At 44.1% G+C, this 19,203-nt stretch overlaps 3 protein-coding genes across 5 annotated transcripts in view; 2 read left to right on the forward strand and 1 right to left on the reverse strand.

Annotated features, from left to right (window-relative positions):
- Positions 1–5,175, forward strand: part of LOC121551607 (Usher syndrome type-1G protein homolog) — a 29,753-nt gene extending 24,578 nt beyond the window's left edge. The window contains exons 3-4 of one of the 3 annotated variants that reach the window (XM_045211030.1): positions 80–964; positions 4,182–5,175. In XM_045211030.1, coding sequence (XP_045066965.1) covers positions 80–925 — 846 coding nt within the window. In that variant the 3' untranslated portion in view covers positions 926–964; positions 4,182–5,175. Of the gene's footprint in view, positions 1–79; positions 3,775–4,181 lie in introns of those variants that run through there. The other 2 variants (XM_045211031.1, XM_045211029.1) reach the window with 2 other exon arrangements.
- A 1,741-nt stretch (positions 5,176–6,916) lies between these two features.
- On the forward strand, positions 6,917–17,188 carry LOC123482572 (tripartite motif-containing protein 16-like protein). Its single transcript, XM_045210712.1, is given in 9 exon segments — positions 6,917–6,959; positions 7,251–7,469; positions 9,530–9,621; positions 9,917–9,970; positions 9,972–10,055; positions 10,057–10,152; positions 11,809–11,980; positions 13,878–13,967; positions 16,203–17,188. Coding segments are annotated over 9 exon segments (1,476 nt in total). The 3' UTR covers positions 16,829–17,188.
- LOC121551606 (protein amnionless) lies at positions 17,183–19,072 on the reverse strand. The gene has a single exon (XM_041864308.2). The coding sequence runs from the start codon at positions 18,896–18,898 to the stop codon at positions 17,462–17,464; it is 1,437 nt and encodes a 478-aa protein (XP_041720242.2). The 5' UTR covers positions 18,899–19,072; the 3' UTR covers positions 17,183–17,461.
- Positions 19,073–19,203: the final 131 nt, after the last annotated feature.

The following is a 19,203-nucleotide window of genomic DNA, read 5'->3' on the forward strand; positions in this document are numbered from 1 at the left end:
ATTTGTCAACTGTTAAACTTGAGATGTGTGCTGCTGTATAACTAGTGGTTGAAGCCTGTGTTGTTCTTTGTCCCTGCAGGCTACTCTTCACGCCACAACCCGAGGCAAGACCAAGATCCAGAAGAGGCTGGAGAAGAGGAAGCAGGGGGGCGGGACCTTCAAGATCTACGAGGACGGTAGGAAGAGCGTGCGCTCCCTTTCTGGCCTCCAGCTGGGCAACGATGTCATATTCCTTAAACAGGGAACCTACGTCGGCCCTCGGGACCGCACAGGGCGCCGCGGCAACCTCCGAGACATATTCCACGGAGACGCCAACGACGACGCCATCTCTCGTGCCATCAGCGAGCCGGACTTGTCTTACCGGCCCGACGTGGAATACTCTGAGGTCAGCACCGACTCAGGCCACGACTCCCTCTTCAACCGGCCCGGTCTGGGAACCATGGTGTTCCGACGCAACTACATCAGCGGCGGCCTGTTCGGCATCGGCGGGCGCGACGAGGGGAGCCTCAGTGGAGCAACCGAACGGGCTGGCAGCGCCAACGTGCGGCTGCACAGCCGGCTGCACAGCCGGCTGCGGCGTTCGCCTAGCCTGGATGATGGGGGGGACAGCATCGGCAGTGCCCGCAGCCTCCAGGAAAGGAACCGCCAGGAGCTTCCTTGGGACGAGGTGGAGCTGGGGCTGGATGATGACTGCGAGGCCGTGACTAGCCCATTGGAGGTGTTCCTGGCCGCGCAGACCATGGGCGAGTTCCTCACCGTTTTTAGGCGTGAGAAGATTGACCTGGAGGCGCTGCTGCTGTGCTCGGACCAGGACCTTAAGAGCATCCACATCCCCCTAGGGCCCAGGAAGAAAATCCTGGACGCCTGCAAGAGACGCCTGGAGACCCTTGAGGACCCTGACTGCATCGAGGACACCCCGCTGTGAATGGTGACTGATGCTTTTGGATCTGAAGATGCTGTGTAGGTACTGTATACCTCCACTACTGTGATGTTCACCTACAGAGTAAACCTAACCTACAGAGTAAACCTAACCTACAGAGCAAACCTAACCTACAGAGTAAACCTAACCTACAGAGCAAACCTAACCTACAGAGTAAACCTAATCTACAGAGCAAACCTAACCTACAGAGTAAACCTAACCTACAGAGTAAACCTAACCTACAGAGCAAACCTAACCTACAGAGTAAACCTAACCTACAGAGCAAACCTAACCTACAGAGTAAACCTAACCTACAGATTAATCCTAACCTACAGATGAATCTTAACCTACAGAGTAAATCTAACCTACAGAGTACATCTGAGTGTGTAGAGGAGAACAGGGCCAACTGTAACAGTTTGGGGATTTTTCACTGGGACATGTTAATATTGTCGGCACTCTCCCCTACACATAGTTATGAAGGTAGGCGTCTAGTTTTTTCTTTGGTTGATGATAATAGTAACAATCCGGTATATAATTAATTCCTGTCTGTCTCTGCAAATATGGCATTGCCATTCTTCTGGAGACCACTAGGTGGACACACTGTATAGGTCAAGCAGAATGCTCTTCCAACCTTAAAGGTGGAGCATTGATGCTTAGTCTTGTCAGGACTAATGTCTCGTGGGTGTTTGTTGTAGTATATGCAATATTCAGAGACTTTACAGCTACAACATAAATAGCGGTTTGTTGTAGTGTATGCAATATTCCGAGACAGTCTGACTCTATACGATTATGTAAGGACATTCAGAGAAATGTTCTAATTTCATACCCTGGGTCACCCTGTGACTAGTTAGGCAGAAAGGAGGACATTGTCAAGACAAAAATCTCAAGTAAAATACAGAAACCTGAGCTTTCTTTGGACTTTATAAATGAAGGAGAAGAGCTGAAGAAATCTGAATGGTATTTTGGATCATTGCAGCATCATTCGAGTGAGTTCTAGAAGTCCACTGCACTGCATTGTTGACCGTTTTAATGAACTAAATGACACTGTTGACCGTTTTATTGAACTAAAATACACTGTTGACCGTTTTAATTAACAAAAATACACTGTTGACCGTTTTAATGAACTAAATGACACTGTTGACCGTTTTATTGAACTAAAATACACTGTTGACCGTTTTAATGAACTAAAATACACTGTTGACCGTTTTAATGAACTAAACGACACTGTTGACCGTTTTAATATACTAAAAGACACTGTTGACCGTTTTAATGAACTAAACGACACTGTTGACCTTTTAATATACTAAAAGACACTGTTCTCAGAACAGAGGACCGTGTTGCTTCCGTGAAGGACAGAGAGCTATGGCATGCCATCTTTTGGAGCATTGCGCCACCATACGCAGTCAGCAAAAGACTGCCTGGATCTGTATCTACAGAACACATTGTTGATGTGCAACAGTGTTCTTGTATCTACAGAACACAGTGTTGATGTGCAGCAGTGTTCTTGTATCTACAGAACACAGTGTTGATGTGCAGCAGTGTTCTTGTATCTACAGAACACAGTGTTGATGTGCAGCAGTGTTCTTGTATCTACAGAACACAGTGCTGATGTGCATCAGTGTTCTTGTATGCCATGTGGCACAGTGTACAGAGAGAGGAACAAGGAGGTGTGGCCTGCCCCCCTCCAACACCTCTCTGTCTGAGCCCAATACATTGGCCCCTGTGGGGCTTGTTAGGTACCATACCACCATCCCCTGAGCCTGTGCTCCTGGTGCCAGTGCATTTGTTAAGGACATGATTTTTACATACATGAGCATATGGTTAATTGTTTGTATTTGTTTATTAATCCATTAGACGTAGGCTGGGATTCAATACAAGGCACTTTTTAGCGCAGTGCACCATAACAGGTTTTTAAAGGTAATTTACTCTTTAGCCGGCATGCGCAGCTTTTACAATGAATGCGATCTCCGTGAACATCTGGGAAAATGCCTTTAAAAAGCACATTGTCAGCTGTATAGTGCGTGCTATAACGCGCCTTGCACGGAATCCTGGCCAAAGTCTCAAATCCATAGTTTTGTATAGATACTTCCATTGTTGACATTGATGGTGATAATGTAGCGAATTTGTAGGGTGAGTCACAGTCAGTCTGCCTCTCCAATTCGCTACAATATTATAATTATCTGTGCATTACCAGTTCTATGCTATTAAGGCATTTGTTTTACCTGTTGATTGGTTTGGCCCAGGTCATTCAGCTTGCTATGCATTGTTCCATTTTGTACCAGTACATTTGTTTACACACAGTATGCCAGGTCAAACCACTTTCAGTTTGGTTCACTGATAAAGGAGGCCAATTGCTTTTTTTCATTGACGGTTGACGCTATGAGAGAATGGTAGAATAAACTTGTATTGAGTGGATTATTTAATGTTTCGATGGGTAAAACTCACACATAATTAAATCCATTGTCATAGATATTTTGATGAGGATTTTATGATACAGTATGTAGATGTCCAGAGTATAGGCCTACCCCCCATGAGGTTTTGAATTACAATGTTGTCATATCATGTTGATCACATCATTAAGGATGTTACACTACACTATGGAAGTTTAGTTACTAATTGTTTACGTCAAATTTTGGCTTGAAGGTTGGCTGTATGCTTATACATGTTTGGTATGATGCTAAAGTAACTATCCAGTGAAATCTCACTTTTAAAAGTTTGTATTCTGTTAACTCATACCCAGATAATGTTGTTGAATCATCCTATTCTCGTATTTGTGGCTAAAGCATAAATTGGAGAAAAAGAAAAACACTTGAAAAACGCCACCTCAAACTTGTATCTCAAACAGACAGTTTAAAAAATGCTTGCTATTTCCTCATAGAGGATGATGTCATCCTCCTGAGGAGGATGAGCTGGCCAATCAGCGGTCTACTAGCGTTCATATGTTTAATGACCAGTATAAGCCCACACCATTCTATTGTTGGGGTGCGGCCGCACCATTCCAACACAGAAACGCTTCTTTTTAACATATTTAATTAAGACAATTTGGGAAGGATAACTATATTCACTCATATTGTAATTCATTATAGGTCCTATTTCTTAGAAATCTGGAAACACTGGATATTTACTTTAATCAATTTCATGAAACTACACAAGTTTTGAATTTTAGGCAAATAATATGTTATGCTTTTTCTCATGGTTATGAGGACATGTGCCTCTTTCTGTCCAATGATGTAATTTCTGGACACTATTTCTGTCCATTTAGGTTAATGGACACATTTTGTCTGAAGAGCACCCCTAAAGGCTAAAAGTTCTCTATCGCCTCTTTAACCATCATTGTAGGCTTCAGTCTGTACTGGATGTCTCTGTGGTATGTACTGTATGTCTCTGTGGTATGTACTGGATGTCTCTGTGGTATGTACTGTATGTCTCTGTGGTATGTACTGGATGTCTCTGGGGTATGTACTGGGTGTCTCTTTGGTATGTACTGGGTGTCTCTGTGGTATGTACTGGGTGTATGTGGTATGTACTGGATGTCTCTGTGGTATGTACTGTATGAAAAATGTATGCACTCACTAACTGTAAGTCTCTCTGGATAAGAGCGTCTGCTAAATGACTAAAATTTAAAATGTAAATGTACTGGATCTGTTCTGATAATGTGACGAAGTCTTCCCAATATACTGTATGTGTCATTGGTTTTAGTGGTTGATTTTATCAGATGCACTTGAAACCTAAACAATGTTCACATTGAATGCCTCATTTTTTAAAAGGTTTAAACAGTGTTTTTTGCATAATAAACAAATATACTAATATGTCCTTCTCTGCATTGTATGTGAAGCTGCAACAGACAAGACTCTGACTGTGGCAGGCCGCTCTAGGGTCTAGGATCATCTTCCCCTACTACAATCCTAACCTTAACCATTAGTGGGGGAGCGACTAGGAGCAACTTCACCCTGCACCCGACAGGCCTGGGAGGAATTCTCATTAACTTAGTCACCCTGCATCCCGATTCTCTGTCCTTTCCCCACGAAGTGTGCAATGGTGCATTCCTCATGAGTGTAAATGCATTTTCACAAAATTAATTATGCCAACCCTCAGTTTTAAATCCATGAAGGGAAATGAACTAGAGCACACTTCCAGAAAAAGGAAAATTGGGCCAGATGTAGGAAGAGGGATAGGGGAAACAATGGGGGAGTCAGAGTTTATGGGTCATTTAAGTAAACTGATACTCAGAGGCCAAAGATTGTTCCCACTGATTAATGTGCACGGTAGGTAAGGACTGTTTTGTCAATCAAGGATATTATTGAGTCATTTTTGAAGTATGCATTAAATTAGAACTAACTGGATCACAACATGAGCTTGGATTTTTGGTCATAACCGATCATTGTACATTACTTCACAGACATTCCCATTCAGTTCCGTAATTCTATTTCTATGCCTGACTTACTCTCATTGTTTTACAATGGCTCTATATCCAGACAATCTACTTCCTGTTTACATTTCCTGTTTATATGGAATCTAGCCTAGTCTGGATCTAAACTGAATTGTTCCATTTCAACAAAAGTGAAACGGAGCAAATTAGTTTGGATTCAGGCTAAACCTAGCCCCTCTCCGAGCTGCATTTGTATATGAAAGACAAATGGGTGTTAGAGAGATTTCCAAAATGTCCAGTTCAGTCTCTCATTACATTATTGTAAGATAAGTTGGAGTATGGTTAGAAAGAGTCGCAGGAAGTTAGGGTACGGCGGGAAAATAAAATTGTCTAGAAACATCCCTTCTCTTTAATCAGAATGGAACACTAGGTCAGGCCTGGTCACTGTGGTTCCTTGACTTCTTTAACTTTGCATTACATTAGTGTTACAGTATCTCCAGACATTGGATGACTCTTCTGTGATCATGTCAACCACAATAGCATCTGAAAAACCTTGTATCTCAATGTATTTCAGTTTGTTATTTGTTCTCGTTCATCAACTGTGAATATATGAAAACTTTACTGTATGACCAGTCATTCCAAAACACCTTGTGATGACTCCTGAAAAGTTAACTTTTCAGAGATACAGGTTTCTACAGGATGCTGACATTCCAGTTTTCACAGATTACACTGCAGAAGACGGTCAGCTGACCCAGATCATCTCTGTTGATACAACATAATTGTTTTCCTACGAAATGCTATTATTACATAATAGCTTTGGAATTGCCACGTCTGGGATGTCCTATGAGGGAGTGTGGCTGTACAGTTACGATTTCATGATTCATAATAATAATAATAATAATAATTTGGTGGGTGATTTTACTGTATTTGTCCTGTTAAAACAGAGATCTCCACATTCCTTGCCCTCAGTACCCACTTCCCCCTTCTCTCCACTCAAACCGACATAGCCTTCCCTGAACCCAACTGAATGAGGGAGGAGAGAGTGAGAAAAGGAGAGAGAAAGAAAGAGAGAGAAGGGAGGGAGGAGTGTAACAAGAGGAGGCTCCTGCTGCCGCCGCTGACTCACACGGATAAAGTTATTAAGGCGTGGTCCTCAGTTCTGTTCTTGTCTTTTCACTGATTTATCTTGAGTTAGGGAGCTGGACAGAGAGTTAGAGAGGAGAGACTTACAGAGAGACAGACAGACAGACAGACATACATAGGGTGTGAGAGTTAGGGCAAGAGACGGTGAGACTCCATGAGAGAGAGAGAGAAACAGACAGAGAGCGAGAAAGTATGTTTGAGAGAGATAGAGAGCGATAGAGAGAGAGAGCGACTTACTGAGCGAGAGAATAGGAATTAAAAGAGTAGTGAGGCCTGTATAGGATGTCATGATAGACTAACACGTAGACCTGTCAGCCCAGCTCCATGGTGAGGAAAGATCTGCACCGTCTGCCTGTTCAGACCCAGAGACCTAGACAGAGGCACAGTGGTCACACCCTGCACCCTGAAGTAGAAAGGAGAGAGTGAGGGAGGTATCTTGGCACACCAGCCTCACACAGGACATCCACAGAGTAGAGAAAGAGAACATGGAGACCCTCATCATCAAGAATGAAGAGAATACAGAAGAGAGTCATCCCATAACTGGAAGCCAAGATGTCACCACATCCATGATAAACGTGTGGGGCCTGATCCTAAACCAGAACCAGGAACAAGGGGACCCAACAAGAATGCACGATAAACCAGGGGAGAACACCCAGCCTCAGAACCAGGAACAAGGGGACCCAACAAGAACAGACGATAAGCCAAGGGAGAACACCTAGCCTCAGAATCAGGAACAAGGGGACCCAACAAGAACAGGCGATAAGCCATGGGAGAACACCCAGACCCAGACAGTCTCTAGCGGATTTACTGTCACCCCAGAGGATGTGCTGTGTGACTCCTGCATCGAGATCCCGTGCCGGGCCCAGAAGTCCTGCCTCACCTGCCTGGTGTCGTACTGCGAGGCCCACCTCAGACCCCACCTGGAGAACCAGAGGTTCCAGAACCACCGACTGGTGGAGCCCTTACAGGACATCGAATGTCTCACCTGCGAGGAGCACCGGCTACCGCTTGAACTATACTGCCTGACGGACGGCTGTGGTGTGTGTGTGTGCTGCGAGTGTGAGGGACAGGGGCATCTGTAGAGGAGGCTCGAAGACAGATCGAGGTATTGGTAACATTTATATTATACCAGTGGAGGCTGGTGGAGGGAGAAATGGGGAGGACTGGATTCTTTGTAATGGCTGAGCCTGTCCTCCCCTTTCTCCCTCCACCAGCCTCCACTGATATATACAGACACACAACACACTTACATTTCACAGATGGTGGTTGATAACTGTACAAGCGCTCTCTTTTTTGTTTGGCATGGACATGTTGTTTTGGGTCGTTCCACGAAAAGAGTGCCCTTTGATATTTTAAGTAGAAATTGTGCACCAATAATGAATTTTAAAAGCCTGTTATATTAAATGAAGTGCCCTTTAATATAGACCACATGGAGAATTCAATAAATCTTTAATATGAATATAATCTTGGTTACCCAGAAGTGAAATTCTCGCGAAAGTTGAATCACATGAATCTGTCCACAAGAGATGAATATGAATAAAGACTTGCTAAAGTGCCAGAATTCTACATTTTGACGTCCCTCCTTGCACCCGCTGTGACTTCTGGGAAGATTTGAACTCACTTAACCTCAACATTTCTCCAAGTTTTCACCACCATTGTAAAGCCGTAGTAATTTTGTTGCTTTGACAAAGTCATGTCTGAAGATTATTATTTATTTCATGTGATTAGCGATTCATTTACGTCTGTCCCTCATTTTAAGGTCAACCCTGTTACGTGAACTGAACTCTCGATTCAATATGGTGAAACTATTCATAAAAAAATTAAAATACATTCAAAAGAAACATTGAACATCTAGTAGTCAAATCATAGTGTAAAAGCAAGTGAGCTGGTTCTATTCTTTTGGTCATTTTCTGGTGTGTTGTGGTGGAAAGCTGAGAGGGTCTAGCATAACACGTCAACCCTGATACCCATAGATAGAGCTAGAAATGTTTTAACATTCAATTGGCCCAGTGTCGTCCGGGTTTGGCCGGTGTAGGCCGTCATTGTAAATAAGAATTTGTTCTTAACTGACATGCCTAGTTAAATAAAGGTAAACAAATTAATAAAACATTGTCACTCCCTGTTGCACACAACAAGCTTCCATTCCACCTGTCATAAGGGGATTTATGGCTGATTCAAGATGAAATCGTCAACCCTGTTACGGTCAGCTCTGTTATCTTATTTGGCACTTAAAGCTGAAATCAGCAGTTGAAACAATAACAAAGTGTTTCCCCGCCCCTGTTTTGGTACAAAGCTGAAGGATGGGCCTGGAGAAATATAACCACTCAAATTCATAGACAGAGCTATGGATGCAAGGACTGACCATCCATGATATCAAAATGATAGTTTTAACCATGTTTTGAGGCTAAATAGTGTGTATTACTTTGTTCACAAACATTGGAGTAAAACAAGCTTATATTTTGGGTTCTGATGGGGTATGACAGTTGAACTAAGCTCATTAAACATTTATAAGTTATATTCTTCAGAATCAATGGGTACATATAATTAAGTTGAAAAATGTCTGTAGCAACTGTAGATTGCCCCTTTAACCGGCATTTCCTATAGTCCTTTTTTTTATTGAACCTCGTTTTTTATTAAATTGAACATGTGCTCTTTATGACAGAATGTTAAAGTTAGGTAAAATAAAACTTATTTTTTTTACCAAGTTACACTTCTCAAAAGGCACCGGGTTGGTGGAACGACCCCCCATGTTGTTGTTCCCTCTTTTTAGTGTCAGTATTGTCTAGTGATCCAGGAGTCTCCAGGCAAATTAGTTTTTATCACATCATTAGTTTATCACAAGACTTCAGTATGTTTCTCTGTGATAAGAAACCTTCTGTGTGACGTGATACGTACAGCCTGCCCATTGTGTTTCAAGCTGGTCCAATAGGTTGCCCTCTCTCAAAGCTAGTAAATAAAGCAAATGCATTTCCCATGGGCTATGCTGGTAACCTTCTGGCATTGGTCCCAACACATGGTACTCTTTAAGAAACAGACCCCTGAATGTGTGTGTGTGTGTGTGCTTGCATGCGTGGGTGCGTATGATTGTCTATAGACAGAGCTGCAGAAGAAACAAGGGGAGATTATGAAGACTGTCTCAGTTGCGGAGAATGCCATTGGCAAGCTACAGAGCAACACTTCATCCATAGAGGTACGCCACTGAAATGTCATTTGTCACTACACCCGTATTGTACTTTCACCATTTCCTCTGACCTTAATGAACCTTAAACACACAGCTGATACAACTAAGTACCTCCTCCTCTCCTCTTTTTTTAAGTCGGTCACACATTCTCTCCCCTCATTCCCCTATTGGTCATTTATCACTTATAACATCGTCACTGATCTTAATGAACCTTGAAACACACAGCTGATACAAACTGACAAAGTACTTCTCCTTTCCTCCTCTTTTTCTTTATCACAACTTCTCTCCATCTTTCTCTCCCCAGAGCTCTGTGGCAGGGGTACGTGCTGTGATGGAGCAGCAGTTCTCCCTGCTGCAGGGGGGGCGTGGAAGAGGCCCAGAGGGGGGCCACAGATGTTCTGGAGGGGGAGCAGAGGCAGGCGCTCAGCCAGGCCGAGGGCATCCAGAACCCACCTGGGGCAGAAGAGCCTAGAGCTGAAGAAGACCCTGGCCAGAGTGGAAAGACTCTTCAGGAACAAGACGGACGTGGACTTCCTGCAGGTGAGAGACTGGGGCTCCCGGGTGAAGCTTCCCATTTTTTAATTTTAATTTTTTACATTTTACTCATTTAGCAGACGCTCTTATCCAGAGCGACTTACAGTTAGTGAGTGCATACATATATATATATTTTCATACTGGCCCCCTGTGGGAATCGAACCCACAACCCTGCCGTTGCAAACGCCATGCTCTACCAACTGAGCTACACAGACCTAGGATCAGTTTTCCCTCCTCCAAACCTAACCTTAACCATTAGTGGGAAAAATGCTGGAAAATGCTAAACTGACCCATGATCGTCATATAGGCCGGGGCAACTTAACCTGCACCAGAGAGGGTTGGGTTTAATTCCATTTCAATTCAGTCAATTCAGGAAGCAAACTGAAATTCATAGAAAAGCACTGAGGAAAATGAATTGACTAAATTTAAATTGAATTCACTCCAAACCCTGGTGAGTGTCACACAAATGAAACAGAACGCATGCAGCTAGTGTTGTTGCTGAAAAGGAAAATATCAACCTGCTGCCTTCAAGTCTCCTGTGTCTTGATACTGTGAGATGTATTTAATGTATTTTTACATTATATGTACATGTATTCTATTGGTTGATGGTATATACTGCATTCAATAATTGTTGACTCAAGACATTTCAGCTTTTCATTTTTAATTAATTTGTAAAAAGTTTGAAAAACATAATTCCACTTTGACATTATGGGGTATTGTGTGTAGGCCAGTGACAAAAAACCTAAATTGAATCCATTTTAAATTCAGGCTGTAACACAACACAATGTGGAAAAAGTCAAGGGGCGCAAATACTTTCTGAAGGCACTGTATATTTACATGTATTCTATTGGTTTATGGTATATACTGCATCATACTGCGGTCTTTGGAAGTGCCTGACTGCTCATTTGACACATTCTGAACCCTATCCAGAGAGGACTACTGTATGAACCCATTTACCTCTTACCCTTTGCCTCAGCTTTCCCCTATGATCTGTTAAATATTGTCTCGGTCAGTAATTTTGACTCGTCAATGTTTATTGTGGCTGTCAGTGTGTTGACAGTGTCGACAGTGTTAGGGAAGTGACAGGACAAGTGCCAAGGAAATCCAAGTAATGGGCCCTGGTGGGAAGAGCTATAGGAGGATGCAGAACGGGCTCATTGTAATGTCTGGAATGGAATTAATGGAACGGAGTCAAACGTGGTTTCCATATGTTTGATGTGTTTGATACCTTCCATTGATTCCATTCCAGCCATTAGAATGAGCCCGTTCTGCTATAGCTCCTCCCACCAGCCTCCACTGCTTACCATAGACACTTCATTTAGATCTTAAAAGGATTTGATAGGTATAAACAGTATAGCCAAGAACCTACCAAGTCTATTCAAGGGAAAGCAATACTACCATATTGCTTTTATCTATCTGAAATGTCTAGGGGGTAGAGGCTGGGGGTTATTTCTGGACGGGGCCCTATTATGCATCCCAAATGGCACCCTATTTCCCATATAGTGTACTACTTTATAGTACATTACTTTGCATGCTGTGATGGAGCAGCAGTAAAAGTATTGCACTATAAAGGGGATAGGGTGTCATTTGGGAATCATACATAGTTTTCTTAGTAGTGTGAGTGACAGTATTGTGAGTGGCTACTCCTGCTGGTGAATGTAGGAATACTCAGAGTGGAAGACGGGGGCAGTGGATGTCTGTCTGCCTGGGGTCTACATTGGCCTCACAGATCGCCTGGCCTCCTTCAGCTGCCTGCTCACTGAGTCCACCCAGGAACTGTGTGACCAGCTCAAGGCTACCTACAGGGACAAACTGAAGGACATCTGCAAGACTGGTGATGAGTGTACACATTTTAACCAGGGCCGTGTTCATCAGGCACCAAACAGAACAAAACTATAGAAGCTTGGAAAAACTGCTCATTTTCGTTTTATTTTTACATTTGCCGTTTCGTGACATAATGAAAACGACCCAGGTTGTTATTGTAAAAGAGAATATGCTCCCAATGACTTGGCTAAATCAAAGTTAAATACAGTGAGGGAAAAAAGTATTTGATCCCCTGCTGATTTTGTACGTTTGCCCACTGACAAAGACATGATCAGTCTATCATTTTAATGGTAGGTTTATTTGAACAGTGAGAGACAGAATAACAACAAAAAAATCCAGAAAAACGCATGTGAAAAATGTTATAAACTGATTTGCATTTTAATGAGGGAAATAAGTATTTGACCCCTCTGCAAAACATGACTTAGTACTTGGTGGCAAAACCCTTGTTGGCAATCACAGAGGTCAGACGTTTCTTGTAGTTGGCCACCAGGTTTGCACACATCTCAGGAGGGATTTTGTCCCACTCCTCTTTGCAGATCTTCTCCAAGTCATTAAGGTTTCGAGGCTGACGTTTGGCAACTCGAACCTTCAGCTCCCTCCACAGATTTTCTATGGGATTAAGGTCTGGAGACTGGCTAGGCCACTCCAGGACCTTAATGTGCTTCTTCTTGAGCCACTCCTTTGTTGCCTTGGCCATGTGTTTTGGGTCATTTTCATGCTGGAATACCCATCCACGACCCATTTTCAATGCCTTGGCTGAGGGAAGGAGGTTCTCACCCAAGATTTGACGGTACATGGCCCCGTCCCTTTGATGCGGTGGAGTTGTCCTGTCCCCTTAGCAGAAAAACACCCCCAAAGCATAATGTTTCCACCTCCATGTTTGATGGTGGGGATGGTGTTCTTGGGGTCATAGGCAGCATTCCTCCTCCTCCAAACACGGCGAGTTGAGTTGATGCCAAAGAGCTCGATTTTGGTCTCATCTGACCACAACACTTTCACCCAGTTCTCCTCTGAATCATTCAGATGTTCATTGGCAAACTTCAGACGGCCCTGTATATGTGCTTTCTTGAGCAGGAGGACCTTGCTGGCGCTGCAGGATTTCAGTCCTTCACGGCGGAGTGTGTTACCAATTGTTTTCTTGGTGACTATGGTCCCAGCTGCCTTGTGATTATTGACAAGATCCTCCCGTGTAGTTCTGGGCTGATTCCTCACCGTTCTCATGATCATTGCAACTCCATGAGGTGAGATCTTGCATGGAGCCCCAGGCCGAGGGAGATTGACAGTCTTTTGTGTTTCTTCTATTTGCGAATAATCGCACCAACTGTTGTCACCTTCTCACCAAGCTGCTTGGCGATGGTCTTGTAGCCCATTCCAGCCTTGTGTAGGTCTACAATCTTGTCCCTGATATCCTTGGAGAGCTCTTTGGTCTTGGCCATGGTGGAGAGTTTGGAATCTGATTGATTGCTTCTGTGGACAGGTGTCTTTTATACAGGTAACAAAATGAGATTAGGAGCACTCCCTTTAAGAGTGTGCTCCTAATCTCAGCTCGTTACCTGTATAAAAGACAACTGGGAGCCAGAAATCTTTCTGATTGAGAGGGGGTCAAATACTTATTTCCCTCATTAAAATGCAAATCAATTTATAACATTTTTGACAAATGCATTTTTCTGGATGTTTTTGTTGTTATTCTGTCTCTCACTGTTCAAATAAACCTACCATTAAAATTATAGACTGATCATTTCTTTGTCAGTGGGCAAAAGTACAAAATCAGCAGGGGATCAAATACTTTTTTCCCTAACTGTAACTGTTGAATGAATATCCATAGTCTTCCCAATGCATTGTATCATAGAGAGTTCTCTGTGTATTAGCTGGAGGATAACTCCCATTTCTCCTACACTGACCTACAGAGAAACTGGGCATTATAATCATGGTCCATCCCAAGATGTCAAAGTCTTTTTCACTGCCTGAGCCTGAGACACGAGATGACTTCCTCAAACGTAAGATGTCTTTTTTATTGCATTAGCAACAATTTCAAATTTGATTTGCATAGCCAGTGCTCTTCACAATGAGCTAACCCTTTTGAGAAATAGCCTGACTTGGTGTAACCCAGTCCTTCTCAAATAGTGGGGCGCGCCCCCCTGGGGGGGCTCGGAGCGATGCCGGTGGGGGGCGCGTGTGACCCCGGGGAACATGCATTTTTTTTGCCGCAGGGAGTAGGTTTTTTTTGCACGGAACAAGAGCACACAGCACAGAGCAGGAGATATGAAGTGCAGATAACAAACCCTTAAGAGACACCATGGAAAAATATTTAACAGGTATGAAAAGAAAGGCGGAGAGAGACGGAGATGAGACAAACGTAAGTCTCCCGAAAGCTAAGACAAGGAAATATGACGAAGCGTATGTAGCGCTTGGCTTCACTGCGACTACGGTGGGAGACGAGGAAAGACCGGTATGTTTACTGTGTCTAAAAATGTTGGCAGCGGACAGCATGAAGCCAAATAAATTAAGGCGTCACTTAAAGACATTACACCCCAATCACGCTGATACACCCCAATCACCAGACCACTAAAAACAAGAGTATTCTCTGCTATCTGTGAGGAGATGGGAGCTGAACATGAAGCTGTGCTGTTTCACAGTGAAGCAAGGTGGCTGTCACGAGGAAAAGTCTTGTCCCGAGTTTTTGAGCTCAGAGAGCAGATAAGAATGTTTTCGGAGCAGGAGCACAAGTATGACCTCGCAGAAAAATGTAGTGATGAGAACTTCCTGGCAAAACTGGCCTACCCGAGTGACATATTTGGAAAGCTAAATGAACTAAATCTACAGCTTCAAGGGAAAGATAAACACCTCAGGTCACAGACAAGATCAGCTCTTTCACTCGAACGCTTGCAATGTGGGACAGGCGACTTGATGAAGGAAATATTGATTCATTCGAGAACCTGCATGAATTTGTTGACACTACTGACTATGATGCCACCTCAGTGATTCCATATATTAAGGAGCATATTTCATCACTGATGGGATTCTTTAAAAAGTACTTCCCTGAAAACAGTTCCCAATATGACTGGGTGAGAGATCCTTTCAATGCACCAGCTCCAACTGGTTTCAGCTCTGCAGAGGAGGACCAGTTCATTGATATGACGTCTGACTCCACATTGAGACTGAGGTTCACATCACAGACACTGAGTGAATTCTGGCTGAGTGTAGAGAGGCAGTATCCACTCTTAGGGCAGAGGGCCATGGGCATTCTTCTTCCTTTTGCAACATCTTATCTTTGTGAGATTGGCTTCTCTGCTGTTGCTGCACTGAAGACCAAGTACAGGTCCCAGCTAAACATTGAGCAGGAGCTGAGAGTTGCAGTATCATGCTTGGCCCCGTGTAGCTCAGTTGGTAGAGCATGGCGCTTGCAACGCCAGGGTTGTGGGTTCGTTTCCCACGGGGGGCCAGTATGAAAATGTATGCACCCACTAACTGTAAGTCGCTCTGGATAAGAGCGTCTGCTAAATGACTAAAATGTCAAATGTAAATGTAATGCTTCAAACCCCGCTTCGAAAAGCTGTGCACTGCAAAATGTGCTCATTGTAGCCATTAATCCTGACTTCCTCATTTTTATAAAAAAAATCAGCACAAATTGTTTTATTCATTTTTGTTTTATAGGTCAAAGTGTTTCATATATTGTGCTCCTGAGTTAATGTTGCTGATCAATTTGAATTTATTATTATTTATTGATTATATTTAATTTTGTTTTTCAGTATCAAATGGTCAAAAAAATTTTACAGTTTAAATAAGGTTTGCATTTTTTATTTTATTTCAGGCAAATTGATGAACTTTAAGTATTTTCTGTTACAGACTAAAAACAATGTTAATAAAGTTATTCTTTGATCCATATTACTTTATTTTTTATTTTTTTTGTTTTCTTTAATGTTAATAAGGATACAATGTTATGCAGAGGTGTACTTATAACAATTTTATAGACAAATGATACTATTTACAGTCACGGCGGAGAGTTGGGGGGTGCGAAATGTTTACTTCTTCCTGGGGGGCGTAACAGAAAATAATTGAGAAGCACTGGTGTAACCTTTCACATGTATTATAGCGACTTAGATAACCTTTGAATAAGCATGTATTTGTATTGGTATACGTTTGTATTGTCCCTGCATGTGTCCTATGCTGGCGACAAATCCAATGAATAAGGATGAATAAAGTTTATTCAATTCAATGTGTCTACTTGGCAGATGCCAGCAGTCTGACCTTTGATCCAGACACTGTTCACAAGTTCCTGAGACTAACCGAAGACAACAGGAAGTTGACCAACACCACGCCCTGGCAGCACAGCTACCCAGACACGCCCGAACGCTTCGAGTACTGGCGCCAGGTGATGACCTCAGAGAGCCTCTACCTGGGCCGACACTACTTTGAGACAGAGCTGAGCGGGGAGGGCGTGCACGTGGGACTCACCTACAAGAGCATCGACCGGAAAGGCGTGGAGAGTGGCAGCTGCATCACAGGAAATGACTTCTCATGGAGCCGCGGAAGGGAGGGGCGGAGCTTTTCCACTTGGCATGCTGATATGGAGGCGGTCGTGGAAGCCACAAGTGTGTTCACAAGGATTGCAGTCTACATTGACTTTGACTCAGGCTCATTAGCTTTCTATGGTGTGACTGACGCCGCTATGACACTCCTCTACAGGTACAAGGCTGAGTTCATGGAGCCCTTGTATCCTACTGTCTGGCTCTCAAAGAAGGACAATGTGGTGTTATTGGTCGGCCCTAAGGACCCCCCACTAATGAAGAGCTCAACTCTGCCTGCCACCCCCATTACTCTCATAGCAACATCCGCTCCTGTCACTCCGGAATCATAATACTTTGACTGCAGTAGTGTAGTTTGGTTAGAGAGGCGGACCAGTCCACATTTCTGTTTCCCACAAAGACAATAAAGTATCTATTCTATTCATAAGCAGTTGCCTGAAGTGACTGATACCGTACTAATTTAACAGGACACAGCATCAAGTATCACAAGACAGCAAACATAGACTTCACAGGGGGTGTCTGCTCTCATGTAGTGGTGATATAGAACAAAACATATTGTGTTGGTATGACACTGAGGGATTGAGTAATAACTTTTTAACTGCTCATTTTATTGGAACTGGTTAGCAAGTGACTGACTTACTAACTGCTGTGATTGGTCTTTCATTGTCAATAAAAAGTACATTACGTGTTCACATACTATGTTTATTTGACATTGTGCTGAGTACATTTTTGTGTCCATGGTCAATCCAATGTAAATCATATTAACAATGTGACAAAGCTTTTGTAAAATATTTTCAGAATCGATTTACAAATATGAATTGCTTGACTTTTTTAAATACCTAATACTTAATAGGAATTTAAGCATGAAACATATTCTTTATACATTTCAGATACATTACAACACGTAATAAATTATTCTCATAAGAATGGGCACGTAATATTGGCAGATACCATGACACAAAGTCTCAGGCAGTGAAATCGATTGAGGTCTCGTTCTCATCATACGCAGGGTTAACAAAATGCACACCTGACTGCGTCAGGGAGATAGAGTTGGCGGCTTCACTCCCATAGATACCTGGTACTTCGGGCATCATGGTGGGCTTGTCGAAGATAGGGTTTTCAAAGCCGTGGTCTGTGAAGTCTCCGATATCCTCCTGACTTCTCTTCAAGCTGCTCAGAGAAGGGATGGAGATTGTGGGCATGGTTGGCATTTTTACGACGCCTCTGCGGAAGAGGACAGCCAGGAGGGGAAGACCAACAACTACTATCAGGACCCCGAACACGGCTCCCACCACCACTGCTGTGTTGCCACCTGCCCTGTCACCACTGGTGGCCCCAGAGGAGGCCTGGAACTCAGCCCCGGTTATGCCCAGGTTTGAGCCTTGGGCTTGGACGTCCTTCAGTATGTCCCGAGCCAGGGCCTCTGCCACCGCACCAGACTCACCATCCAGGAGCACGATCTGGATCGCGGCGGCAGCCGCAGGTGGGATCACACCGAGGAAATACTGGGATTTGAGCACCTTGGACATGCCTAGCTGGATGGACTGGTACGAGGGCAGACCAAGGAAGAGGTGCTGCAGTCGATTCCAGTAAGACTCCAGGTTGAAGCCTGAGGAATACTGGACGGTGACGATGGCGCCGCACACGTCGCAGCAGTGTCCCGTGGGGTACAGTGGCTTCTTACAGCTCATAGGAGTACATGTCACGGTGCCGCAGATCCTTTCGTGATTCGCAGAGTTCCCACAGACACAGCCAGAGGCGTCATCGCAGCCAGAAACCCCGACGCTGGGGGACGAGGTGCCGTGGAACTGCAGCCGGCCAGAGAGCGATCCGAGATACTGGGTAAACTCCGAGCTGCTGCTGAACTTCTTCCCCAGCACGGACACACTCTGGACGGGGACGCTGAACTGGTTGGAGGTGGTGTCCACGCGGAACGAGGAGCCGGCGCGGAACAACACGTCGTCGTACTGGCATGGCACGCTCTCCTCGTGTACCGAGAACAGGAAGCGATCTTTCTCCAGGTCGTCTAAAGATGCCGCCGCCTGCCACAGCGCCGGGTCGAACCACTGCAGAGACTCTGCATCTTTGAACTGGGCGGTGACGCCCGCCCCGCAACCGGGGTCCCCTCCGTTACTGACCGTGAAGCCTCCCCCCGAGGGAAGGATGAACTCCCCGTCCACTGGTAGCCGCATCTCCTGGACAGAGTGGACCGTCTCCACGTACACAGACACTTTCCTCTGAGCCGAGAACTGCACTATGTCGTTGCCGCAGGGCATGGACCCTTTGTCCCAGTTGGTCTTGTTTTCATAGTTAGTGTCGGGTATCCACTGCTTGTACAGGGCGTCAGCTGCCCCGAACAGACAGAGACCGAGGAGAAGAAACACGGCTGGTGTTTTTGGCATCCTGAATGCTTGTGACAGAAGTGGTTGGACTTCGGGGTGACCTTTGTCTCTGACAGTGTGACTGTCACATGAGGGAGTGAATGCACAGGTTCCCAGATTATGAAGTTGATGAGCTCTGGTAGACACTCATCTTTACCGCCTGGTCACCAGCTTGGTCAAAGATTAACTGTTGCTGCAGCCGCAGCAATAATGCCCCAAAATAACAGTGTAGATGTCTCTATGAAAGAAAAAGTGATTTGATTCAGGCCTACAGCTTTACATAACCTTTATGCCTAAAAACTTTAAATACCTCACTCATTGCTTCA

Source organism: Coregonus clupeaformis, chromosome 35 (assembly GCF_020615455.1).
Source record: "Coregonus clupeaformis isolate EN_2021a chromosome 35, ASM2061545v1, whole genome shotgun sequence".
Classification (NCBI taxonomy): Eukaryota; Metazoa; Chordata; class Actinopteri; order Salmoniformes; family Salmonidae; genus Coregonus; species Coregonus clupeaformis.

What these genes read in the sequence shown, in the direction of transcription:
- LOC121551606 (XM_041864308.2), bottom strand. Translation starts at nt 18,898, where the DNA reads ATGCCAAAAACACCAGCCGTGTTTCTTCTCCTCGGTCTCTGTCTGTTC.